Source organism: Pristiophorus japonicus, chromosome 26 (genome assembly GCF_044704955.1).
Source record: "Pristiophorus japonicus isolate sPriJap1 chromosome 26, sPriJap1.hap1, whole genome shotgun sequence".
Lineage (NCBI taxonomy): Eukaryota > Metazoa > Chordata > Chondrichthyes > Pristiophoridae > Pristiophorus > Pristiophorus japonicus.
Genome location: NC_092002.1, coordinates 24,024,271 through 24,050,129, shown reverse-complemented (window position 1 = coordinate 24,050,129; position 25,859 = coordinate 24,024,271). Strand labels below are relative to the sequence as shown.

At 50.5% G+C, this 25,859-nt stretch overlaps 1 protein-coding gene across 1 annotated transcript; it reads left to right on the top strand.

Annotated features, from left to right (window-relative positions):
* Nucleotides 1–3,689: 3,689 nt before the first annotated feature.
* On the top strand, nucleotides 3,690–25,163 carry med29 (mediator complex subunit 29). Its single transcript, XM_070867947.1, has 4 exons — nucleotides 3,690–3,913; nucleotides 8,202–8,260; nucleotides 20,094–20,178; nucleotides 24,455–25,163. Exons 1-4 carry the CDS (start codon nucleotides 3,707–3,709, stop codon nucleotides 24,668–24,670), a joined length of 567 nt encoding a protein of 188 aa, XP_070724048.1. The 5' UTR covers nucleotides 3,690–3,706; the 3' UTR covers nucleotides 24,671–25,163.
* The last annotated feature ends 696 nt before the right edge of the window (nucleotides 25,164–25,859 follow it).

Here is a 25,859-nt window from a genome sequence, read left to right as displayed (position 1 = left end):
AACCCGTCAGAATTTTAAACGTTTCTATGAGATCCCCTCTCATTTTTCTGAACTCCAATGAATACAAGCCCAGTTGATCCAGTCTTTCTTGATATGTCAGTCCCGCCATCACGGGAATCAGTCTGGTGAACCTTCGCTGCACTCCCTCAATAGCAAGAACGTCCTTCCTCAAGTTAGGAGACTAAAACTGTACACAATACTCCAGGTGTGGCCTCACCAAGGCCCTGTACAACTGTAGTAACACCTCCCTGCCCCTGTACTCAAATCCCCTCGCTATGAAGGCCAACATGCCATTTGCTTTCTTAACCGCCTGCTGTACCTGCATGCCAACCTTCAATGACTGATGTACCATGACACCCAGGTCTCGTTGCACCTCCCCTTTTCCTAATCTGTCACCATTCAGATAATGGTCTGTCGCTCTGTTTTTACCACCAAAGTGGATAACCTCACATTTATCCACATTATACTTCATCTGCCATGCATTTGCCCACTCAACTAACCTATCTAAATCACTCTGCAGCCTCATAGCATCCTCCTCGCAGCTCACACTGCCACCCAACTTAGTGTCATCCGCAAATTTGGAGATACTACATTTAATCCCCTCGTCTAAATCATTAATGTTCAATGTAAACAGCTGGGGCCCCAGCACAGAACCTTGCGGTACCCCACTAGTCACTGCCTGCCATTCTGAAAAGTATCCATTTACTCCTACTCTTTGCTTCCTGTCTGACAACCAGTTCTCAATCCACATCAGCACACTACCCCCAATCCCATGTGCTTTAACTGTGCACATTAATCTCATGTGGGACCTTGTCGAAAGCCTTCTGAAAGTCCAAATACACCACATCAACTGGTTCTCCCTTGTCCACTCTACTGGAAACATCCTCAAAAAATTCCAGAAGATTTGTCAAGCATGATTTTCTTTTCATGAATAGCAGAGTTATATTTGCTACTATCCAATCTGCTGGGATCATTCTACATTCTAGGGAATTTTCCAAGATCACAACCAATGCATCCACTATCTCTGCAGATACCTCGTTTAGAACCCTCGGATGTAGGGCCGTCAGGTCCAGGGGATTTGTCGGCTTCTCAAGTACTTTTTCTCTTCTGCGATTAATTACTTTAAGTTCCTCACTCTCAACAGCCACTTGGTTCCCCGCTATTTTTGGTATGCTTTTTGTGTCTTTTACTGTGAAGACATGTACAAAATATTTCTTTAAAGTCTTTGCCATTTCCTTATTTCCCATTATAATTTCATCTGTCTCAGCCTCTCAGGGACAAATGCTCTTTTGCTACCCTAAGATCTGTCATGGCATGTTCCTAAGATCTACACCTCATCTTGAGCATCACATACGTATCTCCAACCATTAATTCCAAGTTTCACTTGGTTAATATTGCACATGATACAGAGAAGGAAAATCATATTGCGTTGTACTGAAAGTAACAGTTAAAACAAAGTTTTTCCCCTCCCAAACACTGCCATATATCAAGAAATCATCCACAGGGTTTAAAAGATCTTTTAGCTCTCTTTTCCCAGCTATCCATCATCCATCTTGTAAATAATTCTGGCCTGAGTATTTGTCTCTAGTTGATGTTAACTCTGAAAACCCAATCCTGAATTTTGGAATTTGAAATTGGATGTCCCTCTTCAGTTTCCATCCTTCTGAAGGCTATCTGTGTTTAACCCTGTCCCGGTTGTTTCAATGCATGTAAAATGTTGCTTTCTCAATGGAGCATGTGCCAATGCTTTGATTTTAAAAAGTTCAAATCAGTCCTGAACCACATTAACCATTTCATGTCATGGTGCTGTGAATGTGACTGAGCATGCTGGGAGTGCAGCGCCTTCATATATTCCGCATACTGGTTACCTGTAGCACACCTGACCTCTGCACACAAAGGCCAAGATCATGCTTCATGTGACTTCAAATACAAGCCATTCCTGCTCTTTCAGGTTATCTTATCACAAGATCGGGCCGTGTTTGGAAGTCTTTGCTTATCTTCCCCCTGCATAGCCCCGATGTTTCCGCTATTTAATGCATCTTCATTGTTCAATATAAGCATGGATACAGCCATCTCCAAGAGAAAGCTAGCAGCTAACTAACAAATACATTCTCCTCACTGTTGCTGATTTTATGAACATTAAAAACCATTTTTAATAAGATTTGTTTGCAGGAATGTGTAAGTATTTACCGAGTATAATTCATTAACTGACGACTATCTATTGGGCGAACAATACATACAATGGCCATTTGGAAAATGCAAGGAGCAATTGTCAGTCTCCTGGAGCGTCCAGAATTCAGTCATTTTATAACTAATAAGTATTCAAAGATAATTAATGCCCTGATGGTTCTTCTGAGTTGCTCGCAACGGTTTCCTGGAGATTAATATTTAATTCCTGCAGACTCTAGGGCGATCCTGGAGGATTGGCAACCCGAATTTGTGGGCCGAGTTTAAACGTCTGGGAATCTGAAGATTTGGAGCACTTGGGGCCAAAACTGCTGTTCGCTCACGACCAAGGCGAGCGCGAGCTTTCCTGTCACTGGTTGCCAGCTCTTGCTGGTTCTGTAGGTTGTCCATGATGGGATGGCAGACCCAAAGTGGGGGATTGTATGGGAAATGCTACACAGCAGTGACAGTCACAGAGGGTGTGAGAAGAAGCATTCAGACTTGTTCTGATCTTTTAATACCAACATTCCCGCCCCCCCAAAAATCCAAATCAAAATACTGCATATGCTGGAGATAGAAAATGCAAGAAATACTCAGCAGGTCAGGCAACATTGGTGAAGAGAGAAACAGTTTACGCTTCAGATTGATGACCTTTTGTCAGAACTGGAAAAAGTTTACGATGTAACAGATTTTAGGGAGGGGAGAAAGGACAAAAGCGGTGTCAGCGATAGGGTGGCAGGCAAGAGTAATTAAATGACAAAAGGTAGTGCAAAGCAAAAGGGGATGGTAATGGGACAAGAAACAAAAGGTGAGTCTCGAAGAGGGAAACAGGAATGGCAGAATCATCATCAGGTAAAAAAATAGCAGAGATTATGGTCTGAAATTGATGCCACCTTCCATACCAGTGTTTCCTTTTTCCTCACCCAAGGGTCTCCCGCCCTCCTCCCCGAGGATCCCCCTGACCCGAGGACCCCACCCTGACCCGAGGACCCCACCCTGACCCGAGGACCCCACCCTGACCCGAGGACCCCACCCTGACCCGAGGACCCCACCCTGACCCGAGGACCCCACCCTGGTTGACAGGCCTTCAACCTCTGCTCCCATTTTGTTGACACGCCAGCTGTTGATACTTGGCCATTTACAGACTTGTCTTTTTTGCTTTACTTGTCACATTGCCATCTTCTTGTCTCTAATCTCTCCTGCCTGCCCCCTCTCCCTGCCCCTGCCCCCTCTCACTGCCCCTACCCCCTCTCACTGCCCCTACCCCCTCTCACTGCCCCTGCTGGAGCTGTGACTGTTCCTCCCCCACCTGCTGCCGGCCGGACCCGCGGCGAGTGCAGCATTTTGTTTTGTTCCTGCTTTTGCCAATATCAAAGATGGTGGCCCAGTCCTTGCGAGGCGAGGTGCGCATGCCCAGTCCCGCGGGCAGTCCGGCCTGATTGACATAGCTGCCGACTAATAGCCAAAGGGCTCCGTGACGTCATGTCTCTGTCTACCCAATGAGCGGGGGGGGTGGGCCCAGACCTGAGAGCGGGGCAAGATGGCGGCGCCGCTCAACCAGCAGCAGCAGTTGGCGGCGGCGCAGGCCCAGGCCGCGCAGCAACTCGCTCAGGCCCAGCAGCTGGCCGCCGCTCAGGCCCAGGCCGCGCAGCCGGCGCTCGCCCAGCAGCAGCAACAGGCCCAGCAGCAGGATGACCCTGTGGCCAAATTCAAACTCCTCATCCCACAGCTCAAGGACTCTCTGCAGGTAAAGGTCAAGGGTCAGCGCATCCACGGCCATCTGGGGTCAAGGGTCAGTGGATCCATGGCCATCTGGGGAGGGACAAAAAATAAAAGAGCTCCAGTAATAGGGGAGTCTATAGTTCAGGGAACAGACAGGCGTTTCTGCGGCCATTGACATGACTCCAGGATGGTTTCGTTGCCTCCCTGGTGCATGGGTCAAGGATGTCACAGAGTGGACGCAGGGCATTCTGGGGGGGGAGGGTAAGCAGCTAACGGTCGTGGTCCATATCGGTACCAACGACATAGATAAAAAGAGGGATGAGGTCCTACAGGCAGAATTCAGGGAGTTAGGAAGAAAATTAAAGAGTAAGACCTCAAAGGTTGTAATCTCCGGGTTACTACCGGTGCCACGTGCTAATGAGTATAAGAATAGAAGGAGAGAGAGGATGAACACGTGGCTGGAGAGCTGGTGCAGGCGGGAGGGCTTTAAATTCCTGAGGCATTGGGACCGCTTCTGGGGGAGATGGGACCTGTACAAACCAGACGGGTTACACCTCAACAGCGCCGGGACCAATATCCCCGTGGGGAGTTTTGCTCGTGCTGTTGGGGAGAGTTTAAACTAGCTTGGCAGGGGGATGGAAACCTGAGAACAAATTCAATAGGGAAGCAAGTAAAGCTGAAATTGGAAAGCAAGAACCTAGAAAGCAAATCTGTAAGTTAGAGGAAACAGGGCTTAGTATGCAGTAAGCAAGGAGGTCTTCATGTGCTAATTGGTATATACTTTAATGCAAGAAGTATAACGAATAAGGCGGATGAGCTAAGAGCACAGGTAGATACTTGGAAGTATGACATTATAGCCATTACAGAGACATGGCTGAAAGAGGGGCAGGTTTGGCAGATCAATATTCCTGGCTACAGGATTTTTATACAAGATTTTTAGAGGGGTGGGGGTATTGCAGTACTGATTAAAGAAACTATTACAGCAGTGAGGAGGGGTGATATGTTAGATGGATCCTCAAATGAGGCCATATGGGTGCCAGTGACCATAATTCAGTCAGATTCAAGGTAGTTATGGATAAGGACAAAGATAGACCTGGAATAAAAGTCCCAAATTTGAGAAACACTAACTTCGCTAAGTTGAGAAGTGATTTGGCCACAGTGGACTGGAAACAGCTACTTCAGGGGTAAATCAGTGTCGGAACAGTGGGAGGCATTGAAGGAGGAGATCCGGAAGGCTCAGGCCAAACATGTGCCCTTAAAGAAAAAGGGTGGGAATAACAATTCTAGAGCCCCCTGGATGTCTAGGGACTTACGGGGAGGATAAAGAAAAAAAGGGAAGAATATGTCATATACCGACGGCTAAATACTGTAGAATCTTTAGAGGAATAAAGAAAGTTAAGAGGTAAAATTAAAAGGGATATTAGGAATGCCAGGAGAGAGCATGAAAAATTCTTGATGAGTAAAATTAAGGAAAAGATGTTCTATAAGTCAGAGGGTAACTAAAGAAAGGGTAGGGCCTATTAGAGACCATTAGGGTAATCTGTGTGTGGAGGCTGAAGATGTTGGTATGGTCCTCAGTGAATACTTTACATCTGTTTTCACAAAGGAAAGGGGCAGTGCAGATACTGCTATCGAGGAGGAGTGTGATATTCTGGATGAAATAAACATAGTGAGAGAGGAAGTATTAAGGGGTTTAGCAGCTTTGAAAGGAGATAAGTCTCAGGCCCGGATGAAATGCATCCCAGTCTGTTGAGCGAAGTGAAAGAGGAAATAGCAGAGGCCTTGACCATCATTTTCCGGTCCTTTTTGGATCTGGGCATAGTGCCGGAGGATTGGAGGACTGCTAATGTAGTACCCTTGTTTAAGAAGGGAGAAAGGGATAGCCCAAGTAATTACAGGCCTGTCAGCCTAACCTCAGTGGTGGGAAAATTATTGGAAAAAGTCCTGAAAGACAGGATAAATCTACATTTGGAAAGGCAAGGATTAATTAGGGACAGTCAGCACGGATTTGTTAAGGGAAGATTGTGTTTGACTAACCTGATTGAATTTTTCGAGGAGGTAACCAGGAGGGTCGATGAGGGTAGTGCGTACCATGTAGTGTATATGGATTTTCGCAAAGCTTTTGATAAGGTCTCACATGGCAGACTGGTCACGAAGATTAAAGCCCATGGGATCCAGGGCAAAGTGGCAAGTTGGATCCAAATTGGTTTAGAGGAAGGAAGCAAAGGGTAATGGTTGATGGATGTTTTTGTGACTGGGAGGATGTTTCCAGTGGGGTTCCGCAGGGCTCAGTACTGGGTCCCTTGCTTTTTGTGGTATATATCAATGATTTAGATTTGAATATAGGGTGTATGATTAAGAAGTTTGCAGATGAAACTAAAATTGGCTGTACAGTTAATGAAGAGGAAAGTCATGGGCTGCAGGAGGATATCAATCTAATGGTCAGGTGGGCAGAGCAGTGGCAAATGGAATTTAATTCGGAGAAGTGTGAGGTAATGCACTTTGGGCGGGCTAATAAGGAAAGGGTACACACATTAAGCAGTAGGCCACTTAATAGTGGAGATGAACAAAGGGACCTTGGAGTTCTTGTCCACAGAACCCTGAAAGTAGCAGATAAGGTGGTTAAGAAGGCATACGGAATGCTTGGTGAGGCATAGAATATAAGAGCAGGGAGGTTATGCTTAAATTGTATAATACTTTGGTTTGGCCACAGCTGGAGTACTGCGTACAGTTCTGGTCGTTGTATTATAGGAAGGACGTGAAGGACTAGAGAGGGTGCAGAGGAGATGCTGCCTGGAATGAAGAATCTTAGTTATGAGGACAGATTGGATAGGCTGGGTTTGTTCTCATTGGAACAGAGGAGATTGAGAGGAGACCTCATTGAGGTGTACAAAATATTGAGGGGCTTGGGACATAGTGGATAGTAAGGGCCTATTTCCATTGGTGGAGAGGTCTATTACGAGGGGGCATAGTTTTAAGGTGGTTGGTGGAAGGTTTAGAGGGGATTTGAGAGGGGCTTCTTTACGCAGAGGGGATCTGGAACTTGCTGCCTGGAAGAGTGGTGGATGCAGAAACCCTCACCACTTTTAAGAGATGGTTGGATGGGCGCTTAAAGTGCAGTAACCTGCAGGGTTATGGACCTAGAGCTGGTAATTGGGATTAGACTGGATAACCTTTGGTTGGCCGGCGCAGTTATGATGGTAAGTGCTACAGGGAATCAAATACGGCCAGGGTGATCTCCTGGACTAGTTTCGATCGCCTGGATAGGTCGGAGAGGAATTTTCCCAGATTTTTTTCCCTAAATTGGCCTGGGTTTTTATCTGGTTTTTGCCTCTCCCAGGAGATCACATGGCTCCGGTTGGGGTGGAGTGTAGAATGTTTCAGTGTAAGAGGTGTCGCAGTTGTGTGAGGCGGACTGGTTGGGCTGGGTGCTCTTTGCCTTTCCTTCATTGTTCATACGTTTATATGTAACCTTCAGGGCTGCTGACCGAGGGCCTTGAGACTCTTTGTCGGCCGGCGGGACACGATGGGCTGAAATGACCTCCTTCTGCGCTGTAAATTTCTATGTTTCCATGGACATCTGGGGTCAAGGGTCAGCACATCCATAGGCAGCTGGGGTCAAGGGTCAGCAGATCCATGGGCATCTGGGGTCAAGGGTCAGCTGATCCATGGACATCTGGGGTCAAGGGTCAGCTGATCCATGGACATCTGGGGTCAAGGGTCAGCTGATTCATGGACATCTGTGGTCAAGGGTCAGCAGATCCATGGCCATCTGGGGTCAAGGGTCAGCGAGATCCATGGCTGTCAAGGGTCAGTGTTATCCATGACTATTTGGGTTAGGGATCAATAGGATCCATGACATTTAGGGTCAGAGGTCATACTGGAGTAGGAACTGATTAAAATCTTTGAATGGAGCAGTTTTCATGTTCTTTAATTTTTGGTGTCCTGTGTTTTGATGATTTCAGGTTTAAAATTCATCAGCATGCGAGTGATATTGGCCTAGCTCGGTGGGGAGGTTAAAGGTTGTGATGCTGTCTGTCTCAGTGATCTCTGGATAACTGTGTCACTGCCCGATGCTGATGGAAGTTCTTCTCTGACAGACTGCACAGTTGCTGCCCTGAAAGGGTGTGTCTTTATAAACATCACTGCAGTGTCATTGTGTATGCGTGTAGCTTAGCCCCTGACCTGCAATGGATGATGCAAGCTCCACAGTTCACTCTCCATTCCTCTGTTACCGTGTTCTATAATAGCCTGTGTGTGGGGCATGACCGGGATCTGTCCATGTCGCTAAGGGCTTTGTGTTTATCTTCCAGCTTCTAATGAGGATTGCAGCTCAGAATCTGTCCCAAAACACGACGATTGACAATGGGCAGTGAGTATCGGTTTTCTAAATGAATGTTCCTCTTTATATGCGGGAGAGAGGTTTATGTGCAGTGAAACACTTTTACAGCGAGAAAGTCTCTTCTGATACCGGCTTCTCACTGAGCCTGTTAACAATGGCTGTGTGATCCAGGACCAGTCCTGATAAGGTTGGGTTGATTGGGATGGGTGGCCGGGAATACAGTCGGTCGGTCAGTGAGTCACGCCCACTGTATGAGTGTCAATACGATAATGGCAGCAAACGGTGCACGTGTGACACATACTAAGTCCGACCGACCCTGCAGCACAGATCAGTCATCGTCCAATTGAAAGGTGGAACAGACTCGAGGGACTGAATGGCCTCCAACTGTTCTTCTGTTCCTCGATTCTGACCCAACTCAGGCCGGCTCCTAAGGAAGTACTATGAGCTGGATTGGAGCAGAGCGCAGTGTTGCTGGTGAGGAATTAATAATGTCCTGCAACGACAGACCCGATTGGTTCAATCGTCGGTCGAGACATCCAGCGGAGGCTCAAACACGTAGAAAGCTGCTGGGACAAGGTACAGGAGGGCGGCCACTGTCCGTGGGACCAAGGCCCCAGCGGGTGTCAGTGCCGTGACAACAGGAAGGGGTTAATTGCAGAGTGAAGCCCATATCTAGCCACTCAATATATTACATATATATAAGTTTATTAGAAAAGGGAATCATGCCAGAGGACTGGTGGACAGCTAGTGTGAATATATAAAAAGGGAGATAGAAAAGTCCAGGGTAATAGAAAAACATCTAGAAACTAAAAGTGTAATAAAGCATGGTCAGCACGGATTCCAACCTTACTGAACTCTTTGAGGGTGTAACCAAGACCTCGATCAGGGTAATGTAGTGGATGTAATCTATTTGGATTTCCAAAAGGGCTTAGATAAAGTTCCGCATAGTAGACTCATGACTGCGGTCAGAACACGTGGAGTCAGGGGACAAGGAGCAGAATGGGCAGCAAGCTGGTTACAAAACACAAAACAGAGTAGGGGTTAAGGGTAATTACTCAAATTGGCAAATTATGGGAAGTGATGTTCCACGGGGATCGGTGCTGGGACCACTGTTGTTCACCATTTACATGAACGATTTGGACTCGGGAATTTGAAGTATAATTTCAAAATTTGCAGATGGCATCAAATGTGGGAGGTGTACTTAACCCAGGGACTGCAACAAAATACAGGAAGACATTAGTAACCTAACAGAATGGGTGTGTAATTGCTAAATGAATTTCAATACATTTTGGTAGGAAGAATAAGGAGGCCACATACTCGTTGGAAAATAAGTGTCTAAATGGGGTAGAGCCAATGTCCCAGACTCCATCACCATCCCTGGGTATGTTCTGTCCCACCGGCAGGACAGACCCACCAGGGGTGGCGGCACAGTGGTTTCCAGTCGGGAGGGAGTGGCCCTGGGAGTCCTCAATATTGACCCGGACCCCATGAAGTCTCATGACTTCAGGTCAAACCTCCTGCTGATTACCAATTACCCCCCTCCCTCAGCTGATGAATCAGTTCTCCTCCATGTTGAACACCATTTGGAAGAAGCGCTGAGGGTAGCAAGATCACAGAATGTACTCTGGGTGGGGGACTTCAATATCCATCACCAAGAGTGGCTCGGTAGCGCCACTATTGACCGAGCTGGCTGAGTCCTGAAGGACATAGCTGGCAGACTGGGCCCGCGACAGGTGGAGAGAGAACCAACACCAGGGAAACACCTACTTGACCTTGTCCTCACCAATCTGTTGCAGATACATCTGTCCATGACAGCATTAGTAGCAGTGACCACCGCACAGTCATTCTGGAGACGAAGTCCCGTTTTAGAAACATAGAAACTTACAGCGCGGAAGGAGGCCGTTTCGGCTCATCGTGTCCGCGCCGGCCGACAAAGAGCCGCACGGCCCTCGGTCAGCAGCCCTGAAGGTTACATATAAACCTATGGACAATGGCGGAAAGGCAAAGAACACCCAGCCCAACCAGTCCACCTGAGGACATCCTCCATCGTGTTGTGTGGCACTACCACCGTGCTAAATGGGATAGATTCAGAACAGATCTAGCAGCTCAAAACTGGGCATCCCTGAGGTGTTGTAGGCCATCAGCAGCAGCAGAATTGTATTCCACCACAATCTGTAACCTCATGGCCCGGCATATCCCTCACTCTACCATTACCATCAACCCAGGGGATCACCTCTAACAGTGCAGAAGAGCATGCCAGAGCAACACCAGGTGTACCTAAAAATAAGGTGCCAACCTGGGGAAGCTGCAACACAGGACTACATGCTATAGACAGAGCTAAGCGATCCCACAATCAATGGATCAGATTAAAGTTCTGCAGCCTTTCCACATCCACTTGTGAACGGTGCTGGACAATTGAACAACTAACAGGAGGAGGAGGTTCCAAGAAGATCCCCATCCTCAATGATCATGGAGCCCAGCACGCGAATGAAAAAGAGTCATAAGGGATGCAATATATGAATACTTGGACAGGGAGGGACATATTAGGGACACCTAACATAGCTCATAAAAAAGAGTTCATGTCTCACAAATCTAATTGTATTTTTGAAGAAGTTACAAAGTTGTGGATGAGGGAAGCCCAGTAGACATTGTCTACTTTGATTTCCAAAAAACTTTTGTCAAGGTACTGCATAAGAGGCTTCTCTATAATATGGAGCCTCTAGTATTAGTGGAAATATAGTGAGCTGAGTACAGAACCAGCTGGCAGGATGCAGGCAAAGAGCAGTTATAGATGGATCTGTTTGGATACCGGTCACCAGTGGTGTTCCGCAGGGATCAGTGTTGGGACCGTTGCTTTTTACTATTTTTATGAATGATCTGGATTCGGGATGATACCAAGATCTGTGCGAGTGCTCGAACTGTAGAACAGGCTCGTCTGATTCAGGCAGGACTTAATGTGTTGGCTCAAGACTGGAGACTGATGTATAACTTAGATAAGTTCAGTGTTATGCATGTGGGCAAGGCAAATGCTCAACATTCATACACCTTTCAGGTGGTGGAGATAGAAAGAGATTTGGGCATTCTAGTGCATACATCCTTAAAGGTACACGAGCAATGCCGTGCAGCGATGGCTCGAGCAAATAGAGTGTTGGGGTGTATCCATAGGACAAGTGAGTATAAGACGGGCGTCCTGTTTTGTCCTTGTACGTGACCTTAGTCAGGCCGCACTTGGAATACTATGCCCAGTTTTGGTCTCCTCGCATGGTGGGTGATATTGAGGCTCTGGAAAGGGTGCAGAAGAGGGATACGAGACTCATTCCAAGTCTAAAGCATCTTCATTATCAAGGTAGGCTAAAAGAGTTCAGACTCTATACCTTAGAGCAGCGTAAACTTGGGGGGGGGCGGGGGGGGGGTGAGATCTGATTGAGGTTTATAAGATAATGAAGGGAATAGACGGTGTTCCAGCTGACAGCTTATTTCAATTAAATAGGTTAGGCAGGACCAGGGGGCACAATGTTACGTTGTATGGGGCTAGATCTGGGTTAGATGTTAGGAGGTGGTTTTTTCCCAGAGAACAGTAGATCTCTGGAACAATCTGCCCTCTCATGTGGTGGATGCAGACTCCCTGAATTCCTTCAAGCAAAAGCTGGATTTGTTTCTGGCTGTGGCGGAGATCACCTCTTACAGACGGTATGTACTGCAGCAAATTCAAGGCCAGAGTGATCTGGACTGGTTCCAATCGCCTAGATGGGTCGAAGAGGAATTTCCCCGATTTTTTTTCCCAAACTGTTTTTTTTTGCCCCTCCTAGGAGATCACATGGTTTGGGATGGGATGGAGTGTATATGTTGTGATACACAAGATATCATAATTGTGTGGGACAGGCTCGATGGACAAGATGGTCTTTACCTGTCCGTCATTGTCCATCATTGACCTTATGTTCATATAAGCCTGAAGTGTTTGCAGCCAGAAATGCCGAGTGGATGATCCATATCGGCCTCCTCCTGAGGTCCTCACCATCACAGAAACCAGTCTTCGGCTAGTTCGATTCACCTTACCTGATATCAAGAAACGGCTGAGCGCACTGGATACAGCAAAGGCTCTGGGCCCTGACAACATCCTGTCCATCGTGTTGAAGACTTGTGCTCCAGAACTAGCCGCACCAGTGCAGCTATAACACTGGCATCTACCTGACAGTGTGGCAAACTGCCCAGGTATGTTCAGTTCACAAAACGCAGGACAAATCCAATCCGGCCAATTACCGTCCCTTCAGTCTACTCTCAGTCAACAGCACAGTGATGGAAGGTATTGTTGACAGAGCTATCGAGCATGTAAAGATAAACCCAGCAACTAATGGCCGGCCAGTTTAACCTCGGCACTGGGGAAGCTTTTAGAAACAATAATCGGGCAACAATTGGACAAGTGTGGATTAATTAAGAAAAGTCTTTGTTAAAGGCAAATCGTGTTAATCAACTTGATCGAGTTTTTTGATGCGGTAACAGAGAAGATTGTTAATCATCATCATCATCATAGGCAGTCGCTCGAAACGAGGATGACTTGCTTCCATGCCAAAAAGGGATGAGTTCACAGATGTTTCAATGAAGGACCTAATATTCCAGATCACGAACTAGATCCTAAAGGGTGGAAGATGCCTGTGCGTGGATTTTTTTAATGTGGGGTAGCTGTTGCACACCAGCCACCACATGGGCTTGACAGAGCTAGGTCTTGGTCCAGTGGTAAGGATTATTCAACTGGAGACCTGCTCTGCTGCACGGACCTAGTGCACACGCACATCGCAGTGTGGGCTGGCCCGTGCTGTCCCTGGGCCCTCGCCTCTTCTGGGCCCCAGATCCACGCCTCTCCTGGGCCCCGTTCATGTCCCTCTACAAACTCTTGCCTCCTTCGCCCCTCCTGCTGTGCCTGCCCGCACTGCAATCAGCGACCTGGCTTCACAGCCGTCGCCCTCCTGCAGCAACAAGCACTGCTCCCTGCAGTGGTATGTCACCGCACCCTACTCCCTCCGATGGCCCCGGCCTGCTGATGGTCTCACAGGCCAGGACTGTGCCGATTTCCGGGCAGTGCGGTTGATGTGTACATGGATTTCCAAAAGGGGTTTGATAAAGTGCCACATAATAGACTCGGCAGCAAAGTTGAAGCCCATTGAATAACAGGGACATTGGCAGTGTGGGTACGGAATTGGCTCAGTGACAGGAAACAGAGAGTAGTGGTGAACGTTTGTTTTTCGGACTAGAGGAAGGTATATACAGTGGTGTTCCCCAGGGGTCGGTATTGGGACCACTGCTTTTCTTCTTGTATATTAATGACTTGGATATGAGTGTACAGGGCACAATTTCAAATTTGCAGCTGACACAAAACTTGAAAGTATAGTGAACAATGAGGGGGGTAGTGATAGACTTCAAGAGGACATAGACAAGCTGGTGAAATGGGTGGACACGGGACAGATGAAATTTAACCCAGAAAGGTGTGATGTGATGCATTTTGGTAGAAAGAACAAGGAGAGGCAATATAAACTAAAGGGTAAATCCTAAAGGGTGTGCATGAACAGAGACCTGGGGGTATATGTGCATAGATTGTTGAAGAGGGTAGGGCAGGTTGAGAAAGCGGTTAAAAAAGCCGGTTAAGGAATCCTGGGCTTCATGAGTAGAGGTATAGAGCACAGAAGCAAGAAAATTATGATGAACCTGTATAAATCACGGGTTCGGCCCCAACTGGAGTATTGTGTCCAATTCTGGGCACCACATTTTAGGAAGGATGTGAAGGCCTTAGAGAGGGTGCAGAAAAGATTTACGAGAATGGTTCCAGGGATGAGGGGCTTCAGTTACGTGGATAGACTTGAGAAGCTGGGGTTGTTCTCTTTTAGAGCAGAGAATGTTGAGAGGAGATTTGATCGAGGTGTTCAAAATCATGAGGGATCTGGACAGAGTAGATAGAGAGAAACTGTTCCCATTGGTGGAAGGGTGGAGAACCAGAGGACACAGATTTAAGGTGATTGACAGAAGAACCAAAGGCGACATGAGGAAATTTCTCTTCCTCTCTGTTTTAAATGGGCGGCCTCTTATTCTAAGATTATGCCCCCTAGTTCTAGTCTCCCCCATCAGTGGAAGCATCCACCTTGTCAAGCCCCCTCAGAATCTTATACATTTTGATAAGATCACCTCTCATTCTTCTGAATTCCAATGAGGAGAGGCCCAACCTACTCAACCTTTCCTCATAAGTAAACATCCTCATCTCCAGAATCAACCTAGTGAACCTTCTCTGAACTGCCTCCAAAGCAAGTATACCCTTTCGTAAATATGGAAACTAAAACTGCACACAGTATTTCAGGTGTAGCCTCACCAATACCTTATATAGCTGGAGCAAGACTTCCCTGCTTTTATACTCCATCCCCTTTGCAATAAAGGCCAAGATACCATTGGCCATCCTGATCACTTGCTGTACCTGCATATTAACCTTTTGTGTTTCATGTACAAGTACCCCCAGGTCCCGCTGTACTGCGGCACTTTGCAATCTTTCTCCATTTAAATAATAACTTGCTGTTTGATTTTTTTCTGCCAAAGTGCCTATTTCCCTTATCAGAGGGGTCAACAACCAGGGGGCATGAATTTAAAGTAGTTGGTAGAAGGTTTAGAGGAGATTTGAGGGGAAATTTCTTCACTGAGGGTTGTAGGGTGCTGGAATTCACTACCTGAAAAGTTGGTAGAGGCAAAAACTACTTGGATGTGCACTTGAAGTGCCGTAACCTGCAGGGTTACGGACCTAGAGCTGGAAAGTGGGATTAGGCTGGATAGCCTCTTGTTGGCCAGCATGGACACGATGGGCCGAAATGGCCTCCTTCGTGCTGTAAACTTCTGTGATTCTTAAAGCTCCCTCTACACTGTCCCATCAAACACTCCCAGGGCAGGTACAGCACGGGGTTAGATACAGAGTAAAGCTCCCTCTACACTGTCCCATCACACACTCCCAGGGCAGGTAAGTAATCTTGTGGCTTGCTGCGAAGTGGCTGTCCCTTGTGGTCTCAGTGAGCGGACTCTCCCTTCGAGGGGATTCTCAACTGAGAGCAGAAGCTGAAACATCAAAATCCTAATCCCCTCTGTCTGTGCGGATACTTTGATATACGAGCATTACTCAGAGCCTGTGGATTGTGAGTGAGGAAATACTGCCACCTGCTGGATGTACTGAACACAGACTCGTAGAATCAGTGGCTAGACTTTCCACTTAGATCGCTAGGCCCAAAAAAATGGACGATGTTCCAGCCTTCATGATGATTCAGCTTTCAGGATCACTGGAGCATCACCCATTTCTCGGATCGCTACTTTCGTTTTTTTTCCCCCTGCATTAGCCCAGCGATGTGGATTGGGCCTTAGCGATGTGGAAGGCAAGGCTTCCCTAGCAACGGCCTTCTGCGCGTGCGTTATTTTTGGTAAACAAGTTTTCCTGCGATTCGGGAAGTCCGGGGTCGTCCACGCATGCGCAGAAGGCAAAGGGAGGGGGAGAGAGAGAGAGAGGAGAGAAATAGAGACACAGAGAGAGAGGGAGAGAAATAGAGACACAGAGAGAGAGAGAGAGGAGAGAAATAGAGACACAGACAGATAGACAGACAGAGAGAGGAGAAGGGATTACTAATTTTTAATTGTTAATTATATAAATATTTTATGTTATAATATAATATAATATATCATCAAAATCTTAAATCTTCATGTTCAGCCTGGAGCATGAGTCAGCAAAGTGTGGCCAGGATGTGGAAGGGAGGGAGGAGGGCCATACCGTTCTCAGACGAGGCGAATGAGGCCCTCGTCCAGGAGGTGCACTTCTGGTGGGCCCAATTAACCCGGGGTGGGCGTGGGAAACCTCCACCCCGGGCCTACAGGAAGATGTGGGGCAAGATTGCCGACGTGATCTCGTCGGCGTCCCACGAGGCGAGAGGATCTGACCAGTGCTGCAAGCGCTGGAACAGCCTGGTTGCTTCGGCAAGAGTAAGTATGAAATAGATTTTAAATTGTAATGATCCACATAATATGTAAATATCCTGGATTGAAATTAAGCTGGTTATTCTTGCATACATTCCCTGTTAGGATCGTAACCTTCGCCCTTTTTAAGTCTAATTTTGGCACCGTCTCCTTTTGGGTTACACAGTGACCCAGCCTGGACTGGGGGAGAGCTGCCCTGGCTCACTGTCTGCCGTGGGACACTTTGTGACATTAGCTCCTGTCATTGCAGAGCTCACCAGTGGTCCTGATTCCCATCACCCCCGTTGAATCGAGATTGTAGTCGAGATGTTTGTGTCAAGCATTAGATCCTAAACATGATCTTTGTTATAACCATCCATCAGTTGTGGATATAAACCCTATTAGCATATAACGTTGGAAACGGTTGTCTTTCCATGGTAGTACCTAGTCAGTTAGCTTATGCCATGCTCTTGTCACGTTTGCAGAGGAAGATATCTGAGAATCGCTGGGAGCGTAGGTGCACTGGAGGAGGGCCTGCACCGCTGGTAACACTCTCCGATTTGAGAGCAACGTGCTGTGGCATTGGTCGTCAGCCACAGTCGCTCGGCCACCACCCGTGGTGAAGCAGAGATCTCCCTTGTGTCACGTGAGTAATGTGTAAAGCAGTGTTAATTCAAAGTAATGTAGCGGCAATTCATATACAAATGATGTCATGTTATGCAGGCAGCTTCTGTGCTATTCTCAGGTTAACAACAAATAGGATCAGGAGCAGGCCAACTGGCCCCTCGAGCCTGCTCCGCCATTTGATAAGATCATGGCTGATCTGATGTAGGGCTCAGCTCCACTTCCCCACCTGCTCCCCATAACCCTTCACTCACTTATCATTCTGTCTATCTCCGATTGATCCAGCCTCCACAGCTCTCTGGGGCAGTGAATTCCACATAGTTATACTACCATGTGATGCAGTAACGTCTCTCGGTCACATTTATTGGAGTAGTGCTACTCCTCCTACGTATGTCAGCGCAGCACAGTGTACCCTTCTGTTCTAATAAGCTCAATTGTGTATTGCAGGTCCCACAACTGCCGAGAGAGGCCGTACCTATCCACCTGCAGGTACTAATCACCACGGGTACCGAGGAGGTCGACACATCGGAACCAGAACCAGAGGAGGAGGAGAATGTTATGGAAAGGGAGGAGGATGACCCTTCCATCAAACTGGAAGTCGTACCTGTGGCCATGTCTTCGTCGTCATCTTCGACAGAAGAGTAGTGGGACCAAGCGGCTTGCAGCCGGCGATGCCGAGGCGTTTAGTGCTCATGCCGACCCCACAGAGGTCGAGTTGGCGAGGTCAGCACACGCCTCCACTGGCAGATCGGATCGAGGGCTCGACCAGACTGTGCATGGAGAGTATCGCGATAAGTCGCAACCTCCTCCAGGGGTCTGGTGTGTACACGGGGAACATGTCCCGCATGTCCACTCGCATATCGGAGAGAATGCAGCAGATGATCTGGGAGATGCGTGAGCAGACCGCCGCCATCCATGCCTTGCGGCATGCAATAGTGTCGGGAGACAGCACTGCACCCCAAGGTGCAGTCACACCAAGGTCGGGAGACAGCACTGCACCCCAAGGTGCAGTCACACCAAGGTCGGGAGACGGTGCTGCACCCCAAGGTGCAGTCACACCAACCGCCAGCACAGATGCAAGTCAGGAGGAAGGACTTCTGGCTCAGAAGTCACTTCCTCAGGAACATCTTCCCCTCCACCACCCCCCGAGCCGATCCTGCCACCATCAGACCCCCCCGGCCCCCACAGCAGGATGTCTTGCGGTCGCCCGCCTTGTCCCGCTACCCGGGATTTCAAACGGGGGGCTAAGACGTGGGGGCACAGGATCTGGAGGGAAACGTGGCCACTGGTAGGGATTTATAAATTTATTGTTGGGGGTAGGGGGGTTGTTACAGTTGAAAAATATAGTTACATTGTTAAATTATTAAAATTTTTATTGAATTTTACAATTGTTGTGCAGTGTCTTCTAATAACTTACGGTAAGGTAAAACATGAATACAATTTGGAAAACAATGGCCAGGCCAGGATGAAACGTTAACACAGCTGCAAGTGTTGTCTTTCCACAACTGTAACTGTCAGCGATGTGAGTTCATGCAAAGCGTTCATTTATGAGCTGCTGACGCAAGAGTTTTGCAGCTGCGTAACTCCCACGGGGTTTTTCCCGTCTTGCGTCGGAGCATGGCTTCATCACCCGGCTGATTGTCCTCCCCGAGGTCCTGATCATCATCCTCCTCGTTTGCCTCTTCCGCCTCCGCTCCCTCCTGAGGTGGGACCAGCAGCCTCATCTGGCAATTGTTGTCCTCTCCTTATAGCCAAGTTATGCAACATGCAGCACATCACAATAAACTCAGCGACCTGGTCAGGGTGGTATTGCAGGCTGCCTCCAGAGTGGTCTCGGCATCTGAAGCCCTGCTTCAGAACTCCAATTGGCTTTTCGACGATATTGCGTGTAGCTATGTGGCTTTCGTCTGGGGATTGTGCAGGGGGGGTCATGATCAACTGGAGAGGCCATATCCTTTATCCCCTAGCATCCAACCGTGACCTTGTGGCTGACTCTTAAACAGGTCAGAGACAGTGCTCTAACACAAGATGTGCGCATCATGGATGCTGCCTGGAAAATTAGCATTTACTGCCATGATTATTTGGTTGTGCTTGACAACGAGCTACACATTCAGGGAGTGGAATCCCTTTCGGTTCCGAAACACCTCCACATCCTGTAAAGGTGCTCGCAGGGCGATGTGCGTACAGTCTATAGCTCCCTGCACCTTGGGGAAGTTTGCTATTCGCGAGAAACCCAAAGCCCTCCCGGTCTGTGCCTCCCTGGTCATAGGGACATTTCTAAAGTCCGTCCTGCGAGCGTAAAGAGCTTCAGTCACCTGTCGAATGGAGCAATGTGTGGCGTGCTGAGAAATACCACAAATGTCGCAAGCTGAAGCCTGAAAGGAGCCCGATGCATAGCAGGAAAGTGCCACAGTAACCTTAACCTCAACGGGCAGTGCGGTCCTGATGGTGCCGGTAGGCTGCGGATCTCCCTTGATGAGCTGGCATATCTCAGCGATGGCCTCCTTTTGGAAGCGCAGCCTCCTAACTTGTTATCAGACAAGTTCAGGTTTGATTGCTTTTCCCTGTAAGTTCGTCGGGTGTAAGGTCTCCTCCACATCAGTCTGCCACCTCTTTGGGCTCTTCACTAAACCCAACTTCAGTCTCCAGCATGTGAGCATTTACTAATAATTGTAGCAAAGTTACAGACCCCATCACTAATGCTATAAATGCCGTTTATGGTCCTCAATAAATATAAATATGAGCAGATCAGTCAGTAAGGCCCTTAAATAACTCACAAATTAAAATGATCCTGATAAACCCCTCCTTCAAGCAGCCTCTCACCCCCTCCGACGTTCAAAATGACGTCCATAGTGCCGAGTCCTGTGAACAGTGCTAGGTAGGTGCAGCTTTTCTCCAGCGATCTTATCGGCGAGTGATCAGCCCCGGCGATGTGAAATTCTTGTGTGCCGAAAGGTGGGCCTGCGATCTTTGGCCGATGTTCCGGCCCAACTTTCTACTTTTAAAGTAAACTGGACGATAAATCGCCGATAGCCCAGCGAGCATCAGAGGAAAGAACAGCCCATATAAATTTACACCCATCCAGCCTAATCCCACTTTCCAGCTCTTGGTCCGTAGCCCTGTAGGTTACGGCACTTCAAGCGCATAATCGCTAACATATCCCACCTGGGGCAGAATAAGGAGACAAACATGGAAAAAGTGCCCCAGCCTGCTGGCCGACAGCGCTGTGGATTGTGAATTACTTCGGTAACGGACAGTATTCTTTATCCTGTAGGAAGAGCAATGACACAGCACTGCAGCGCTTCGACAAAAGTTTAGAGGAGTTTTACGCCCTGTGTGACCAAGTGGAGTTGTGCCTGGTGAGTATGAGTAGATTTTACACCGGGGACTGTCAGTCCCACACGGTGATTCCCTTACACCGGGGAACGGCAGTCCCACACGGTGATTCCCATACACCGGGGAACGGCAGTCCCACACGGTGATTCCCAAACACCAGGGAACGGCAGTCCCACACGGTGATTCCCATACACCGGGGACTGTCAGTCCCACACGGTGATTCCCATACACCGGGGAACGGCAGTCCCACACGGTGATTCCCGTACACCGGGGACTGTCAGTCCCACACGGTGATTCCCATACACCGGGGAACGGCAGTCCCACACGGTGATTCCCATACACCAGGGACTGTCAGTCCCACACGGTGATTCCCGTACACCGGGGACTGTCAGTCCCACACGGTGATTCCCATACACCGGGGAACGGCAGTCCCACACGGTGATTCCCGTACACCGGGGACTGTCAGTCCCACACAGTGATTCCCGTACACCGGGGAACGGCAGTCCCACACGGTGATTCCCATACACCGGGGAATGGCAGTCCCACACGGTGATTCCCATACACCGGGGAACGGCAGTCCCACACGGTGATTCCCGTACACCGGGGAACGGCAGTCCCACACGGTGATTCCCATACACCGGGGACTGTCAGTCCCACATGGTGATTCCCATACACCGGGGAACGGCAGTCCCACACGGTGATTCCCATACACCAGGGACTGTCAGTCCCACACGGTGATTCCCGTACACCGGGGACTGTCAGTCCCACACAGTGATTCCCGTACACCGGGGAACGGCAGTCCCACATGGTGATTCCCATACACCGGGGACTGTCAGTCCCACACGGTGATTCCCGTACACCGGGGACCGTCAGTCCCACACGGTGATTCCCGTACACCGGGGACTGTCAGTCCCACACGGTGATTCCTGTACACCGGGGAACGGCAGTCCCACACGGTGATTCCCATACACCGGGGAACGGCAGTCCCACACGGTGATTCCCGTACACCGGGGAACGGCAGTCCCACACGGTGATTCCCATACACCAGGGAACGGCAGTCCCACACGGTGATTCCCATACACCGGGGAACGGCAGTCCCACACGGTGATTCCCGTACACCGGGGACTGTCAGTCCCACATGGTGATTCCCATACACCGGGGAACGGCAGTCCCACACGGTGATTCCCATACACCGGGGAACGGCAGTCCCACACGGTGATTCCCATACACCAGGGACTGTCAGTCCCACACGGTGATTCCCGTACACCGGGGACTGTCAGTCCCACACAGTGATTCCCGTACACCGGGGAACGGCAGTCCCACACGGTGATTCCCATACACCGGGGAATGGCAGTCCCACACGGTGATTCCCATACACCGGGGAACGGCAGTCCCACACGGTGATTCCCGTACACCGGGGAACGGCAGTCCCACACGGTGATTCCCATACACCGGGGACTGTCAGTCCCACACGGTGATTCCCGTACACCGGGGACTGTCAGTCCCACACGGTGATTCCTGTACACCGGGGAACGGCAGTCCCACACGGTGATTCCCATACACCGGGGAACGGCAGTCCCACACGGTGATTCCCGTACACCGGGGAACGGCAGTCCCACACGGTGATTCCCATACACCAGGGAACGGCAGTCCCACACGGTGATTCCCATACACCGGGGAACGGCAGTCCCACACGGTGATTCCCGTACACCGGGGACTGTCAGTCCCACACGGTGATTCCCATACACCGGGGAACGGCAGTCCCACACGGTGATTCCCGTACACCGGGGAACGGTAGTCCCACACGGTGATTCCCATACACCGGGGAACGGCAGTCCCACACGGTGATTCCCGTACACCGGGGAACGGTAGTCCCACACGGTGATTCCCATACACCGGGGAACGGCAGTCCCACACGGTGATTCCCGTACACCGGGGAACGGCAGTCCCACACGGTGATTCCCATACACCGGGGAACGGCAGTCCCACACGGTGATTCCCGTACACCGGGGAACGGTAGTCCCACACGGTGATTCCCGTACACCGGGGAACGGCAGTCCCACACGGTGATTCCCATACACCAGGGAACGGCAGTCCCACACGGTGATTCCCGTACACCGGGGACTGTCAGTCCCACATGGTGATTCCCATACACCGGGGAACGGCAGTCCCACACGGTGATTCCCATACACCAGGGACTGTCAGTCCCACACGGTGATTCCCGTACACCGGGGACTGTCAGTCCCACACAGTGATTCCCGTACACCGGGGAACGGCAGTCCCACACGGTGATTCCCATACACCGGGGAATGGCAGTCCCACACGGTGATTCCCATACACCGGGGAACGGCAGTCCCACACGGTGATTCCCGTACACCGGGGAACGGCAGTCCCACACGGTGATTCCCGTACACCGGGGACTGTCAGTCCCACACGGTGATTCCTGTACACCGGGGAACGGCAGTCCCACACGGTGATTCCCATACACCGGGGAACGGCAGTCCCACACGGTGATTCCCGTACACCGGGGAACGGCAGTCCCACACGGTGATTCCCATACACCAGGGAACGGCAGTCCCACACGGTGATTCCCATACACCGGGGAACGGCAGTCCCACACGGTGATTCCCGTACACCGGGGAACGGCAGTCCCACACGGTGATTCCCATACACCGGGGACTGTCAGTCCCACACGGTGATTCCCGTACACCGGGGAACGGCAGTCCCACACGGTGATTCCCATACACCAGGGACTGTCAGTCCCACACGGTGATTCCCATACACCAGGGACTGTCAGTCCCACACGGTGATTCCCGTACACCGGGGACTGTCAGTCCCACACGGTGATTCCCGTACACCGGGGACTGTCAGTCCCACACAGTGATTCCCGTACACCGGGGAATGGCAGTCCCACACGGTGATTCCCATACACCGGGGAACGGCAGTCCCACACGGTGATTCCCGTACACCGGGGAACGGCAGTCCCACACGGTGATTCCCATACACCGGGGACTGTCAGTCCCACACGGTGATTCCCGTACACCGGGGACTGTCAGTCCCACACGGTGATTCCTGTACACCGGGGAACGGCAGTCCCACACGGTGATTCCCATACACCGGGGAACGGCAGTCCCACACGGTGATTCCCGTACACCGGGGAACGGCAGTCCCACACGGTGATTCCCATACACCAGGGAACGGCAGTCCCACACGGTGATTCCCATACACCGGGGAACGGCAGTCCCACACGGTGATTCCCGTACACCGGGGACTGTCAGTCCCACACGGTGATTCCCATACACCGGGGAACGGCAGTCCCACACGGTGATTCCCGTACACCGGGGAACGGTAGTCCCACACGGTGATTCCCATACACCAGGGAACGGCAGTCCCACACGGTGATTCCCGTACACCGGGGAACGGCAGTCCCACACGGTGATTCCCGTACACCGGGGAACGGTAGTCCCACACGGTGATTCCCGTACACCGGGGAACGGCAGTCCCACACGGTGATTCCCATACACCAGGGAACGGCAGTCCCACACGGTGATTCCCGTACACCGGGGAACGGCAGTCCCACACGGTGATTCCCATACACCAGGGAACGGCAGTCCCACACGGTGATTCCCATACACCAGGGAACGGCAGTCCCACACGGTGATTCCCATACACCAGGGAACGGCAGTCCCACACGGTGATTCCCTTACACCGGGGAACGGTAGTCCCACACGGTGATTCCCGTACACCGGGGAACGGCAGTCCCACACGGTGATTCCCGTACACCGGGGAACGGCAGTCCCACACGGTGATTCCCGTACACCGGGGAACGGCAGTCCCACACGGTGATTCCCATACACCGGGGACTGTCAGTCCCACACGGTGATTCCCATACACCGGGGAACGGCAGTCCCACACGGTGATTCCCATACACCGGGGAACGTCAGTCCCACACGGTGATTCCCGTACACCGGGGAACGGCAGTCCCACACGGTGATTCCCGTACACCGGGGAACGGCAGTCCCACACGGTGATTCCCATACACCAGGGAACGGCAGTCCCACACGGTGATTCCTGTACACCGGGGAACGTCAGTCCCACACGGTGATTGCCATACACCGGGTCAAAGAGGAGTTATATAAGCCCATGGTTCCTACTCCGACTTCCAGTGAGTCCGACTACACAGTGGGGGTGTGGACAGGGATTTGACTGGGCTGCGATGCCTTCCACTGTTGAATAGCCTACGGTGTCGGAGATTGATATTTTGCCGTTTTATTGCTGACATTATCCATTCCTTTGCAGAGGCTGGCCTTCGAATGTCTGTCCCAAAGCATCGACAGCGCAAAGCACTCGCCAAACCTGGTTCCCACGGCCACCAAGCCCGACACGGTGCAGACAGAGAGCTTGTCCTACACTCAGTACCTCAGCATGATCAAATCTCAGATCTCCTGTGCCAAGGACATTCATAACGCCCTCCTGGAGTGTTCGAAGCGGATTGCCAGCAAGGGCCAGATCTGAGACGTTCCCCCCCCGCCACCCTGGGGTGCCTGCCGTGTGATTCAGGGACTGAAACCTGGGGTAGGCGGAGCCGAGGACGCTATGGGGGGGGGGGATTGGGAGCTCAGGCCCCATCGGCTGCCTGTCTGTTCAGTCAGCACATTCTCAAAACCCTGTGGCCAAGGCTGTGCTGTGCTGTGTTGCCATTTGTTGAGCAGAGTTCGGGGCGTGTGTACAATAAAGGGTGTCGTTCTGTCCGTCTGCGAGTGTGACTATCAAACATTGGCCCCCTTACATAGGCTCAGCCTGTCCTCTGTCTGTACGTACCCCCAAACCAGGCACTACACCTCTTGGGCAATATCTGTGGGCCTGTAGGAGCAGGCCTCTGGTGAGCACCCGGGGTTGAGGCTGACAGTAAATGGATATTCATTGAACCTTGCTGCTTCCTCGAAGGTAGGGATAGGAACAGAGGCCATTCAGCCCCTCGAGCCTGTTCATGGCCAATCTTACCTCCTTATCCCTTCCTCCCCTTACCTAATAAAATATCTCAGCCTTGAAAGTCTCAACTGACCCCCGGCATCAACAGCTTTCTGGGGGAGAGTGTTCCAGATTCCCACCGCCCTGTGTGTGAAGAAACGCATCCTGACATCGCCCCTGAGCAGCCGGGCTCTAATGTTAAGGTTCTGCCCCCTTGTTCTGGATTCCCCCACCAGAGGAAACAGTTTCCCTCGATCCACTCCATCGAATCCCTGTATCATCTTCAACACCTCCATTCGCTCATCCCTCAACTCTCTAAACTCGAGTTTCTGCAGCCTGTCCTCACGGTGTTAGCCTTTAAGCCCCGGTGTCAGTCTGATGGAGCTGGCTCTGGCCGGTGCCCACCTGCCCAGTGCCTTCCCCGGGGGGGGGCAGAGGCTGATCTGTTTGTCTCAACCCGTCACTGTGTCATCTCGGGTCCACATTCCCACTCCGTAAATGTATTCCTGACTTTCCAACAAGCCTGTAAATCTCCCTCTGCTGCACAATAGTGCAGGAAAGGTGAGCAATGTGCAGCAGGCACGGCGGGGACTCCAGGATCAATCGCCAATCTGCTACCGACACTCACTCACCCCTCGCCAAGCGGGGGCGGGGTCTGGGAGCAGGGGGCGGGGGCTGAGAGTGTGGGTGGGGACTGTGGGCGGGGTCTGGGGGCTGTGGGCAGGGTCGGGAG

Coding starts and splice junctions, on each gene's coding strand:
- med29 (XM_070867947.1), top strand. CDS start 3,707: ATGGCGGCGCCGCTCAACCAGCAGCAGCAGTTGGCGGCGGCGCAGGCC. Junction 3,914..8,201: donor AGCTCAAGGACTCTCTGCAG/GTAAAGGTCAAG, acceptor TTTATCTTCCAG/CTTCTAATGAGGATTGCAGC. Junction 20,179..24,454: donor ACCAAGTGGAGTTGTGCCTG/GTGAGTATGAGT, acceptor ATTCCTTTGCAG/AGGCTGGCCTTCGAATGTCT.